The 12,625-nt window shown below is 38.2% G+C and overlaps 1 protein-coding gene across 3 annotated transcripts in view; it reads right to left on the minus strand.

Annotated features, from left to right (window-relative positions):
* Positions 1-12,625, minus strand: part of USH2A (usherin) — a 388,094-nt gene that overhangs the window by 280,238 nt on the left and 95,231 nt on the right. For all 3 annotated transcript variants that reach the window (XM_048298182.1, XM_048298180.1, XM_048298181.1), the window contains exon 21: positions 9,132-9,362. In XM_048298182.1, the coding sequence (XP_048154139.1) occupies positions 9,132-9,362 (231 nt within the window). The remainder of the gene's footprint in view (positions 1-9,131; positions 9,363-12,625) is intronic.

Raw genomic sequence — 12,625 nt, forward strand, 5'->3', positions numbered from 1 at the left:
CCCATCTATGAGAAGGGCTTAAAGGATGATGCAGAAAATTACTGGCCCATCAGTCTTACTTTAGTACCTGGCAAAGTTATGGAATGAACCTTCCTGGGAGCTACCACATGTAAGATGAAACACAACTGGGAAAAGTCAGCACGGATTCACCAAGGGCAAATTGTGCATGACCAACCTGACTGCATTCTACAGCAAAGTAACTTCCTCAGCAGATGTGGGGCAAGCAGTGGACATTTTCTACCTTAATTTCACCAAGGCTTTCTATACAATTTGCCACTTCCCCCTCCTAGAGAGCGAGATGTGTGATGGTCCAGACAAGTGGTCTGTGGGGTGGGTGGCAACTGGCTGTCAGGCAGCACCCAGAGGAGAGTGGTAAATAGCTCCTTTTCAAACTGGCAATCTGTCACAAGAGGGGTCACTCAGAGACCAATACTGAGCCAAAAGCTGTTTAATATCTTCCTAATCTGGATGATGGGATCAAGTGTACCTTGATGAGACGTGATGATGACACCATGCTGAGTGGAACTGGACACTTAGGAGGGGAGAGGCACCCTGCAGGAAGACATGGATAGACTGAAAGAATGGGCTAACAAGAACCTTATGAATTTCAACAAAGACAAATAAAAGGTCTTGCATCTGGGAAAACATAAACCAGGAATGCAGCACAGGTTGGGATATACCCAGCTGGGGAGAAGCTCTGTGGAAAAGGACCTGGGGATCTTGGGGACAAGCAACTCAATATGAGTGGGCAGTGTGCTGCTGTGGCAAACAAAGCCAACAGGATGCTGGATTGCATCAACAAGGACATCTCCAGCAGAGATGAAGAAGTCATTATTCTCCTCTACTCAGTGCTTGAAAGGCCACACCTGGAACACTATGTTCAGTTTTGGACCCTGCTGTGCAAAAAAGATGTGGACAGGCTGAAGAGAGTCTGGAGAAGGGCCACAAAGATGATCAAAGGATGGACTGGGTAGTCTGTCATGTGAGGAAAGGCTGAGAAAACTGGATTTGTTCAGCCTTGAGAAAAGAAGGATCAGGAGAGACCTTATCACTATGTTCCAGTGATGCCTTAGGTTTTAACTTTCATATTTTTCAAACCCTGTACTGCCTAGTGTGTAACTCTGAAGTTCCCTGTAGCCTGTTAACTCCTGCTCTCTCATGCTAGGTAGACATAACAAAGCCTCTCCAGGCCTGCTCTCCAAGGACACTCAGACTGTCCTAGGCCCAAAATGTGTAAACCAGCATCTAAAAGGGGGGCAAGCTTGGGAAAATTACATCATTAACTGAAGCTTTAATTGGAGAATTTATGCTGATATGCAAATGAACCAAACTTATAAAAATGTGACGAACTCGTGACCCATCATCCATCTTGGGGTCCATCTTGGCAGTATCCTCTGGCTCCCCAGGGTGTACCTCTGAAAGCCCTTCAAATAAGTATCTGCCTTTATTCCCTTATTCTTGTCCAATCTTTGTTTTTAGGTGGCCTCTCAAGGCATCACCAGTATTTAAAGAGTGGCTCCAAGGAAGCTGGAGTCCCTTTTTACAAGGAGTCACATGGATTCAAGTTACTCCTGGGGAGAATCCAACTGGACACAAGATGAAACACTTCACAATGAGCCAGCCATTGGAATAATGTTTCCAAGAAGTGGTGGATTCCCCAACTCTGGGCGCTTAAGATTCAGATACTGGACAGCATACTGGGCCATCATGTCTAGACTATGCTTTTGCCAAGAAAGGTTGGAGCAGATGATCTTTGTCTTCTTGGCTATTATTTCTCATCAAATCCCTCTTCGAAAAAGTACTTTGGGTTGTAAGTTTATTATACCAGCACATAAGAATCTCACAAAAATCTTATAAAGTACTGAAGTACTGGTATGGAAGACCCACAATTGCTCTAGCAAATGAAAACCATTAGAAACAGTCACTTTTCCTTCACATATCTCTGCACTATCAGGCATTTGAGTTTGAGAATTTCCAGCAGCATTCACACACTCACTCTAAAAGGTGACCACCCATTGAACTACTCTTTTCTATGTTCAAACCTGCCTCAAATTCTTTCTTTGATCTGTACTATTTGCTTTAACTGAAGTGAAATCCACCTCCATTTAACACAGAGTACATGGATCTCTGTCATGCTAAGCTTTCAAGAGATGCTTGGTACCTTCCACTGCCTCCTTTTTTTTTTTTTAATTAAATAAACATGATGCCTTTGTGTCATTTTTATCTTACAGCTTTTTCATTTTGTTTGCTAGTTTCAGCAACTTTTATTTCCCTAAATCTCCCTCCGTCTTGCACCTTTTTTTAGCGGTGCACAAGCACAAAAGGAATCCCAGAAGACGTCATGCCTGAAGCAAAACAGAGCACTTCCGTGACAGTTTCTTCTGCTAATTCTTAGGCTTGACATCTGCAGAGAGAATGCTTCTACATTCCAAAATAGTGAATCATGTTTGCACAAAATTAGAGAAAGCCCAGCTAGAGTTGTGACAAAAGGGTAAGAACTGCTCTTTTCAAAAGTAGTGTGTTTGTGATAATCAAAAGACCCAATTAACTGGCTTTGCACAGACAGCTGAAACTCTGATCTAGTCTAGGAAGGGGCCTTTCCACTGGCAGCTTGATATAACAATGGGAAAGCTCCTGCTTTTACAACGTCCATTGTACAGCACTACTGTGTGATCTAAAACTTACCATGCACAAGCAGAAAAAATGAGTTTTAACCATGCAGTGCAGAATGTCACACAACACTGGCAAAAATCTACTTTGGCACTAAAGCCAAGATGATGCAGAAAAAAAAAAGCCAAACTGTGCTTGTATGCCAAAGCTTGTGCTGCATAGTTGATCTGTTACAGTACAAGAGGTAAATCTGAAAAATAATACACAAGGTGAGATTCTTTTCTTCTTCTTCTCTGTAGTAGCTACAATTGAAAAAAAAAAAAAGAGAAAGAAAAAGCAGCTACTTCATACTGATAGAAAGTATGTCAGTGCCTAAAAAACCAGTTCATCTTAGTGAAAATATTTCCCCTGTAACACTGGCAAGGTCAGCATCAGCTTGGCTTATTTGTTGCCTAAGTCCCTGTTGTGCATGTTCAAAAATGTTTTAAGTTGTTTTGTTCATGAAGCAGCAGAATTCACTTTGTTGTGCTGGATCACTCCTTTTTCTCTATATGCAGGTCCTCTCTCACTCCCTATCTTCAGGCTTCTTGGGATTCAAAAGGAAGAAAGGAAGGAATGTGTTTTTCAAGATGAAACTGTGAATTCATTTTAAGTACTAAGATAAAATTCTACCTAAAATCTCTGTGCAAACAGTTCTTAGGCAGAAAAAAGGATGGTTCTCCTTCTTACTGAAGCCAGCCACTTGACAGTGATACAGAAGATCTTTATCTTTCTTTCACAGAAATGAAGATGTGGGTTCAAATCATTCTTTCGTGAAGACAAGAGGAGAAAATGTAAGAAGTTGACATAAAAATTAAAAGAATTTCTAAGGACAAGTCCTGTGGCAACAACCTAGACAGAAAGGACACAACAAAATGCGAGTTCACCAAGAGCTTTTTAGTGTATAATTTAATATAGAAGTCAGGAAAATGATTGGCAATAGTAAAAGTTCCCTGACAAAAAGTATGTTCTTCAAGTCCTCAAAACAAATGGGCTTTGTTTCTCTCAGAGTATTCAAAAGCTTGGAGTAAGAATTTCTTTTGTAATAGTTTCTCCCTCAGAAAATCTTGTTTATTTTCTTCAGTTCAATGTAATGAAATAAAAATGGCTGATTCTTCAAAAGCTATGAAAGGAAAAATGCCAGCAGAGAAACAAAGAATACATAAAGCCAAGCTAAGCAAAAAGGTCAGATTTCTCTCCTCCTCTTCCTTTCTCACCATCTTTTTAGTATAAGGCTGAAGCAAACATTTGCCATAAAGTTATGTCCATAGATCAGGGAATCCTGGCCATCAATCCAGAGAAAGAGATGGACCACAGGTGGACTATAAAAGCGAGTAAAAAATTGGCTAAGCAGCAGGACTCAAAGGCTTGTGACAAGTGGCACAAAGCCCAGTGGGCAGCATTTACAAGAAAGTGGTACTGGGACCAATTCTGTTTAACAGCTCTATTCATTAAAATGGATCCCAGGCGATGGGATGGAGTGTGCTGTCAAAAAGTTTGGATGCAATTAAAAGAATAAAATTGAGGGCTGCAATGGATACACTGCACACAGAGAAACCTTAGCAGGCTGGAGAAATGGACTGACAGAAACCTTGTGAAATCCAGCAGAGGCAAATGCAAGTCCTATAGTGCAGTTTTGGGTACTCTGGCACAAAAAAAAAAGAAAAACAAAAAAACAAACAAAAACAAACAAACAGAAAAATACAAAAGGTACTTGCAGACGGGAACAAATCCAGTGGAGTGGTACCAAGATAGTCAGGAGGCCAAAGTACATGACATTCAACAAGAGGCTGAGACAGTAGGGTTTGTTCAGTCTCAAGCATGGAAGGATGGAGGAAACGACTGCCTTCTTCAATTACCTCCCTGAAGGATATAAAGAAGACTGAGCCCCACTTTCTTGGACCTCTATAGTGACAGAGCAAGACGCAATGGACACAAGTTCATACGCAGCAAATTTTGTGTAGGTGTAAGAGAGAAAAGTAAACCAAAAGACGGGTCAAACTGGAAACTGGAACAATATTTGCAAACATACTTAGCTACATATGGAGAGAAAAATCAAGCAGAGAAAGGCCTAAAAAGGTCTAGCTGGACTCAATATGAGCAAGAAGACTAGATGATTTCTCTTCAACACTAAATTATTACATTATTCTGAATCAGTGATTAAAATTCATTTCTAACCATCTCAAATCAATAGTTTTAAAAAGAAATGCTGGAAAATATCTAGAGGAGAAAAATAAAATAGAAGGAAAACTTGTTCTAGTCATGCAACCTTCCCTCTATACAGAAAATTGTCAATCAGAAAAAAAAAAGGCAGCTCTTTCCTACTAAAAGTTATTTGGTGAAATGAACATCTTTCCTAGTCTCATTGGGTTAGTCAGAGCTTATAATAGGATATATGTTTGGAAAACATTCTTAGAGGTCACAAAAACAATCCACTTACTCCAAAGCAAATCAATTTTACCCCGGTTATTCCTGACAAATGCTCATCCAACTGTTCTTTAAAATCTGCAGCGTCAGAGCTTTCATTTCTTCTAACAACAATGAATTCTTTTGCTCAACTAGCCTGAATCTTTTAGAAAAAAAAGACAATCTACCTTGCTGTATTTTAAGCTTATTATGAGCACACTGCTGCTTTACTCAGAGTAAACACAAGAAGTTCATTCTCTTCTTTTAAACTACATATCTTTATATATTTCAACACCATTATCGTGTCTTCTTTTAGTCTTCATTTTTCTAAACTACACCATTTTCTTTCGCCTCTCCCCTTTACTGTTTTAAGACCTCTAATCCTGTTCATTGTCTTGGTATTCAGTCTTAATGCATCCCATAAAGTTTTGTTGGGATGCTGGAAAAGGCCTGTTTATTTGGCTGCACAAACTAATGAAAGTATCTACCTTCTTTGACTAACGATCAGATGTTTGCTCAAGATCCTGCAGAGTGGAATTTGTTTTACACTGCTGCAGAGAGAGTCCACTGTGATGAAGAGCCATGGGGAGACCAACACTGAATGACCACAGCCATTCTCAGCACTTCTGCTCAGAACAAATGTAAATGATGCCTGTGCAGTGTTCCATGGCAAACTCATTAAGAAACATCGTTACTGGAAAGATTCTCCACTCTGAGAAATGTCTGTGTATCCGAGCCAGAACCTGGCAGTAAAAACACTAGCACAGATATATATTTTTTTTTAAATACACATTTTTAAGACCACTTTACAACACTAAAAATGTCATTGTAAAAAAAAGTTCTTCTTGTAATGCCTAATATATTAACATCTTACCTCATACAGTTATTGTCTAATTATTACAGAGCTGAATACGCATCACGTAGAGGTTAGCAAAGATTACGTAGTCCAGGCAAGACATACTTCTTTTTAAGTGTATTATCCTATTTCAGAAAACTTGGATTCAAACAAGGCCAAACACAAAACTTTCTTCAGAGTAGACTGCATTTTGATCAATATTACATGAATAATTTTCTTTTAAAACAAGTAGCATCCAAGAGGAATGACGTCTGACCTCCAAGCTTGCCTGTCTACCCCCTCTATAAAATAGACATTACTTCTCTTGATGACAAGAGAACCAGAAGGGCAAACACAACAGTGGTACTGCAGCATTCTGACCCCAGACTCACAGCCACAGCACACAAGCTGGACCAATAAAAGCAAACCACACAAAATAAATAATTTGTAAAACCTTCTAGTCCTTTCTAAAGGTCCTTTTAAGTATCAAGTCCCACATTAAGAAAAATCTGAACTTCAGCTCCCCATATGTTAAATCAGAATCACACCACTTTGTTGTCTCATGGGGAAGATATGAAAATAAACACCAAACAAGAACACTAACAGCTCTCCTTTGCCTTGAGGTATTTTGATAGATACAATGAATGCTGTTGTATCTAAGAACTTCAAGGAATGCAAATAGGTACTAAAACTCAAGTCTGCATCATTTGGGAAATGATATTATTCATGGCTAAAACACTTCTTCACAGTTTGAAGAGCTGAAAAGTTGCATGTGGACAGTAACAGCAGAAAAAAAAAATTGTTACCTGATTTCCTCTCATCTAATGTGTACTCAGAACACATCTTCCTGTGCAGCTGGAGGCTGTGTTACAGACAGGACAAAGCTTAGTGTAGCCGGTGTTTATTGAGTAACTCTTTTTTTTTTTTTAAAGATGAATTTGGAAAATTTCCCAGAAAATACATCTGCCCCTATTACTTGCACCTTGGACTGTAAGACCAGCCAGGGAGATAGTGAGGACAACTGCATTTATTAGCAATGAATAAACTGATCAATCTTTTTCTAGATTAACAGTGGGAGATCCCAGACGCACTGAGAAGTATCTGTCTGCTGACTGACATATACAAGCTGGCACACTTTTGTGTCAAAAATGTACACAGCTGCATGCACACTAAAGCTGTTCCATCCATAAAGCACAATTGCCAACTGCTTGTCTTCAGAAATGGGTAATAAGAGAGGGTCTCAACAACGAAACAACTGCAGAGTGCAGTAGGAGAATATTTTTCATCCACTTAAGTGTCTGTCTTTCTAAACTCTCCTGGATTTGCTATCATTTTCCCCTCCATCATGTTTTGGAAGAAGGACAGATGACCTACTTCGAAAAACCCAGATTTATATTTCTCAAGATCTTTATTGAGTTGCCAAACCTGAGATACACATTTTCAGGTACCAAACATAGACTGATTTAATCTGATTGTCAGTCATTACTAGCAGATGTCTTGACAAATTGCCTAGTGTGTTTTAGTTCTAGGTTGTCTCCAAATACTCTTGACTAATAGCTGGTAGAAGAGAAAGATCCCAATCCAAAGCTATGATAAATTATATTTATCCATACAGCGTTATCAGCCATCAGCTGCCAATATAGAGGGAGCTTTATTTTAACATCTCCCAACCTGCCTGTCCAAACTCTCTCAAATCATCTCAGCCATCACAATAAACTTTACTCGAGGCATCAGTCTCAGCTTATGGAGCATAACTAAACCCCAGAGTGAATCGACACTTGGGGAGATAGCTGTTGGGCTTGCTTGGTTACAAATAGACGCAACTGACAACAGAAGAAACATATCAAAGGGGTTTTTTCTAAATATATAGTAAAGGGTGCAAACTGATGTCAGGAAAACCGTTGAGCAATTTGGATGAGGAAAGGAGTCCAACAGCTGTTCCTACAGATTCCTGCACAGAGACAGGTTGTGCCAGTCAACATGGTGTCAATATTTAACTAACACATTATCACTTGTTATTATTATTTATCAGTCAAGTAAGCACCTAGCTAGAAAAAAATGTGAAGGCATCTTCAACTTTGTTTTTTTAAGTCAGATTCACCGAGTGATCATAGAGAGGCAAGAAGCTGTTTTTTGTTTTAAACAAAACCTGAATTTGCACATACGCACTTGCAAGTACTGAGTGCTCAAACATCCTTGCCAGAATTACCTGTGGTGACCCTGAAGACAAGGAATGTCAGTTGAGTGCTCTCCAAAGCTCCAGCGTTCTTTTGTGTGTCAAAAGTGCTGCATGATTTTTGCAGCCCTTCTCTCTCTTAACAAACAAGGCTTAGTACCAGGTTAAGTTGTGTCATTGCCACTGGTGTGGCCCTCCACCAGCAGTGTGCTAGTTAATGCTTGCTCTTACAGTTACCCAGATTCCTTTTGGATTTCCCCTTCCTGCTATCATTTTCATGACCTGAGATAAATATACACACACACACAGACCTTTCGTATACTTTTTCTTAAGTCTTCAGCTCTGCTGTTTCTTCTTTTAAACACTCATACTTCATGAACACGAATACAAGATTTCACTTACAGACCTCTACAACATCTCAAACATGCAACCAGATTCATTTTTGCAAAAAACATATTGTGTATATCTTTGCTTTATCCCAGAAGTGAAGGCATCAGCAAATGATGAGAATCACAGAAGTAGGACATAGGTCTGCTTCCATCTGAAAATTTCCTGGTTCCAAAGTTAAGTCACTAATCAAGAAAAAAGAGAACATCCAAAGGCCCAGAAACAGTGGAATTCTGTCAGAGTGGCAGGTTTTTTTCTTTCCTTAACAAAACAAACAGGATCACAACACAAATCTCTGAACCTGGAAGACAGAGCTTTTTCAGTGCTTATGCAGCCCCAGGAATCCTCGAAAAGGTACCAAATAAAACACATCTTAGCACTCACAGCAAATTAATTAAAAAGTTTTTATCCCAGAAGAATTTACAACTCAGAAACAAGTCAAACATGCAGCAACATTCACTGTTATGTACATCTCTCTATCCAAAGAAGATGTAAAGAAAAAATCCCACATCCACAGGCTTTTTAAGTGAGAATCAAATCAGCCCATACATCACTAATCATTACACTAATTAGAACCTACCAACTTTAACAAAGAAGTTTTATAGAACATGATATTAAATGGTGAAACAAATGCAGAGTACAATTACTACGTTTTCTAAGTAATTTAAACTCATTTACCTGTAAAGTAGGTATTGGTGGGGAGAGTGGAACTTGCAAATCTGTAGTACCCATTTCCTGGGAAACGGATCCCTTTTGTTACTTCTATACTCATTGCAGCTAAAGATGAATCCATCCTCTCCACCTGGTAGATGGGAGAAGGCCCATTAAGCTCTTCAGGTTCATTCCAAATTATCTTTACTGTTGTGCTGTTTATTCCTTCAACACGAGGGGCACTAAGTTTTCTTGGAGCTGTGGATAAAAAAAAGTTATCTACGTATCATCATCCGTAACACTTGGGAAATTATTTTTTGCACATAACATAATCTTTACAAAACATCCTGTTTCAGTTTTTGATCTTCTTAAGAATAAACACGGATATCTATACAAGTTTAATTAGGAGAGAAACAAACCCTCAAAAAATATTCTTAATCTTTATGAGAAATTTACTTTCAGTTGCACAAGAAATACTTTGTTTCTTCAGACTTTAGAGAAATGTCTCTGTAATTATATCTAAAATAATTATGTTCATAATCTTTGAGAATATTAATCAGCATCTTCATAAAAAGTATATTTGTATTCCTTCCTTCCTTGATGGGCCTCTCATGCCAAACTCCCTGTAGGTGTGTATCTGTATGTCTTTCACAGGTAGATGTGAGCGAAAAACCAAAGGAAAATTTTAACAATTAATTTAATTCTTGTTACATCTCAGTATGGCACATGACAACAGGAGTCTCTCATCACAGGACTTACCCTCACCAAGAGGAGCAGAAGCAGCTCTCTGTCCACAATACTGAAGGCGCATCCAGTTGTTCTCATGATATGCACACCAGACACCAGCTTGCATTCAGATAATTACTCAGTTCAAGAAAACAACCTTCTCTAATTTTTGCCCACCTATTCTGGTGCACACCAAGACTCCAAAACAAGACTGTTTCCATGAAGGTAGCAGCATAAGATAGTTTTACATTATTAGGATGATCCTCCTACCATTAAACCCAATACTTTGATATTCTTTTACACACTCCGATGGCATTGGCTACTCTATAGCTGAGTTATTAACCAAACTTATTCCATTTTTTTATAAAATACTGTATAGTAAGCCACTGGAGGGCAGCATGACCTGTTTGGATAATGACATGATGGTCATACAGGTGGAAAAAAATGGACCATCACTGAAACAATAGAAGACATTATCTGGAGAAGTATGAGAACACTCTGCTATGTATGGAATCTGTATACATCTTATCTTGTCCTGTTTTCTTTCCTTCTTTCCCTGGTAAAGAAAAGGATTTAACAACAGAAACTTCATTTGTACCCAGGAAGCGAAATACAATGACAACTTGTAAAAATTACTTGTTCCCATAATGACACAGTAAAGAGCAATAAAGGCCTTTCAAGAACAATAAATCCTGAATTAAAACATGGGCCTTCAAAATCTGAACATATTACTTCACAGCCCAGCATTGTACATAGCACAAGTTCTTTAGAGAAGGAGAGATTGCTTCATTTAAAATGAATTAATAACATGCTTTTAAACATTCCCACATTTCCAAGATCATTAACATATTTTTCATTTTTCCTATTTGCCAGTAGTATATTATTTCTTTCTTTTTTCTTTTTCTTTGTCCCCCACACCCCATAACTTGATATATATTCTTCTTGGAGAAAGCAGGGAGTGGGGGAACTGGGAAACTGCCAGTGGCACTATGTGCTGTAAATTCCTGCTTAGGTATCATTTATGACTTCACAATCTAATTAGTATCTCAAGCGATGGTAGAAATTTACAATGTCAAAATTGAAGTAATGCAGTGTGAGGTCATAAGCTCTCCTGCATAAGTAGGGCACAGCACTAATGAATTGTGGTATTAATGCACAAGTTTAAATAGAAAACATGGCTTAACAATCAAAACCTCACCTTTGAGGCAACCAGCCTACGTCAGCATTTTAAATGCAAACTGAAGAGGTTGAGCCCTCCAGTTCAGATTACTGATGGCAGAACAGAAATGCTAAAATTCATTATTTTTAACATGCATACAGCTGACTAGCACGCATGACAATAACTACATCTTCCTTTAAAGTCTAGTATTAATAAACGGCAGTTACTCGGACCATAATTATGGCATCTCTGATACCCAAACCTGAAGCTTTTATGGGGCTTATGCAATTAACTACTTAAATGCATCGTAACACTTGCTTCTCTGACAGGGAAGTATTGATTTTTTAATCATTTTCAAGTCTCCTCTAGCACAAATAAATGTACTACAGTTACAGTTAATGCACTGTGTACACGCATTAAACACTGGCATGACACAATTTATTATTTTGTGATATATGGAACACAAGACTACCCTTTCAGAAAGTAGCGTCCTTGCTATAGCATTAGTATTTAAACTACAGTCTCCTTGATGCTTGAGAATTCTTGTGCATCAAGACAGCAGCAAACTGTACAGAATAGGCCACACAAGTATTTAAAAACAAATAAAAAATAACAAAAAAACCCAAACAGAAAACCCAACTGCAAACAAAAACAGACAGGTCTTGAAATAAATCTGTAGCACTAGCCCAGCAGGGTACTAAATGATGAAATTAAAAATATTCAACACTAAAAGATACAGTATATATTTTCCTAAAGGTGTCACTGTGGTACCTGTAGCTACTTTCTGAAAGATGAATTGAGTGTAATTTTACCTATTTAATTTTTTTTAGTCACGTTCTGTTAAGACACATCTGTCAAAATAATGAGCGTGCTGCATTTTAGTGGATTCAAAGTCACATTTTTGTGTATTTTAATTATGTAGTTTTAATGTCTTGCTATATAATACATATTTAATATATTATAAGGCTAAAACAGTATTTAAAAGCCCATGATTGCTGCATGCCATTGTGTAGCAGAGGGCACAGAAAAGACCAATAAAGACAGATGGTCCATACAGCTTATGTTGAAGTCATATATCTAAATATAGATGTTGCTACACAGGTCATTACAAATAAGCCTTTCCCATGTGTTTAGGCACACACATGTACACAAAAATGAAGTTGGTAAGTAAAGAGCAGTTAATTTTGTTTTGTTTGAAATAATATCATTTTAGTTTTAGGCTCGAAGACAGATGCCAGCATTTCGCTCCGAACAGATGGTAATTCCATCTAATAGTGCATCTCTGTATTAGTAAGGTCTGTTGTGTATACAAACAGTAATAAACACTAGGTAAGGAGCAAAATAAATTTTAATTGTTGACATTAAATTCTGGCAGCCGTGGTTCTAAGGATACAATACTCCTTTCTCAAGTCTGTCAGGTTTACTAATACAACTGCTAAAGCTTTTCCGTACTCTGCCAGATTCTTGTCCCAGGAATAACGTATTTACACTGTGGCTAAATTTTACAGGCTTACATATGTTTGAGTAACTCCTGCTCAGCTTACTGTAGGTAGGTATTTGTGTACTCTTCCACCGAAGCTTTCAATTAGACACTGAATGGTTCAGGAATGTAACAGCAACAAAAAGTATACAGTTT

The sequence above is a fragment of the Corvus hawaiiensis genome, chromosome 3, assembly GCF_020740725.1.
Source record: "Corvus hawaiiensis isolate bCorHaw1 chromosome 3, bCorHaw1.pri.cur, whole genome shotgun sequence".
Taxonomy (NCBI): domain Eukaryota; kingdom Metazoa; phylum Chordata; class Aves; order Passeriformes; family Corvidae; genus Corvus; species Corvus hawaiiensis.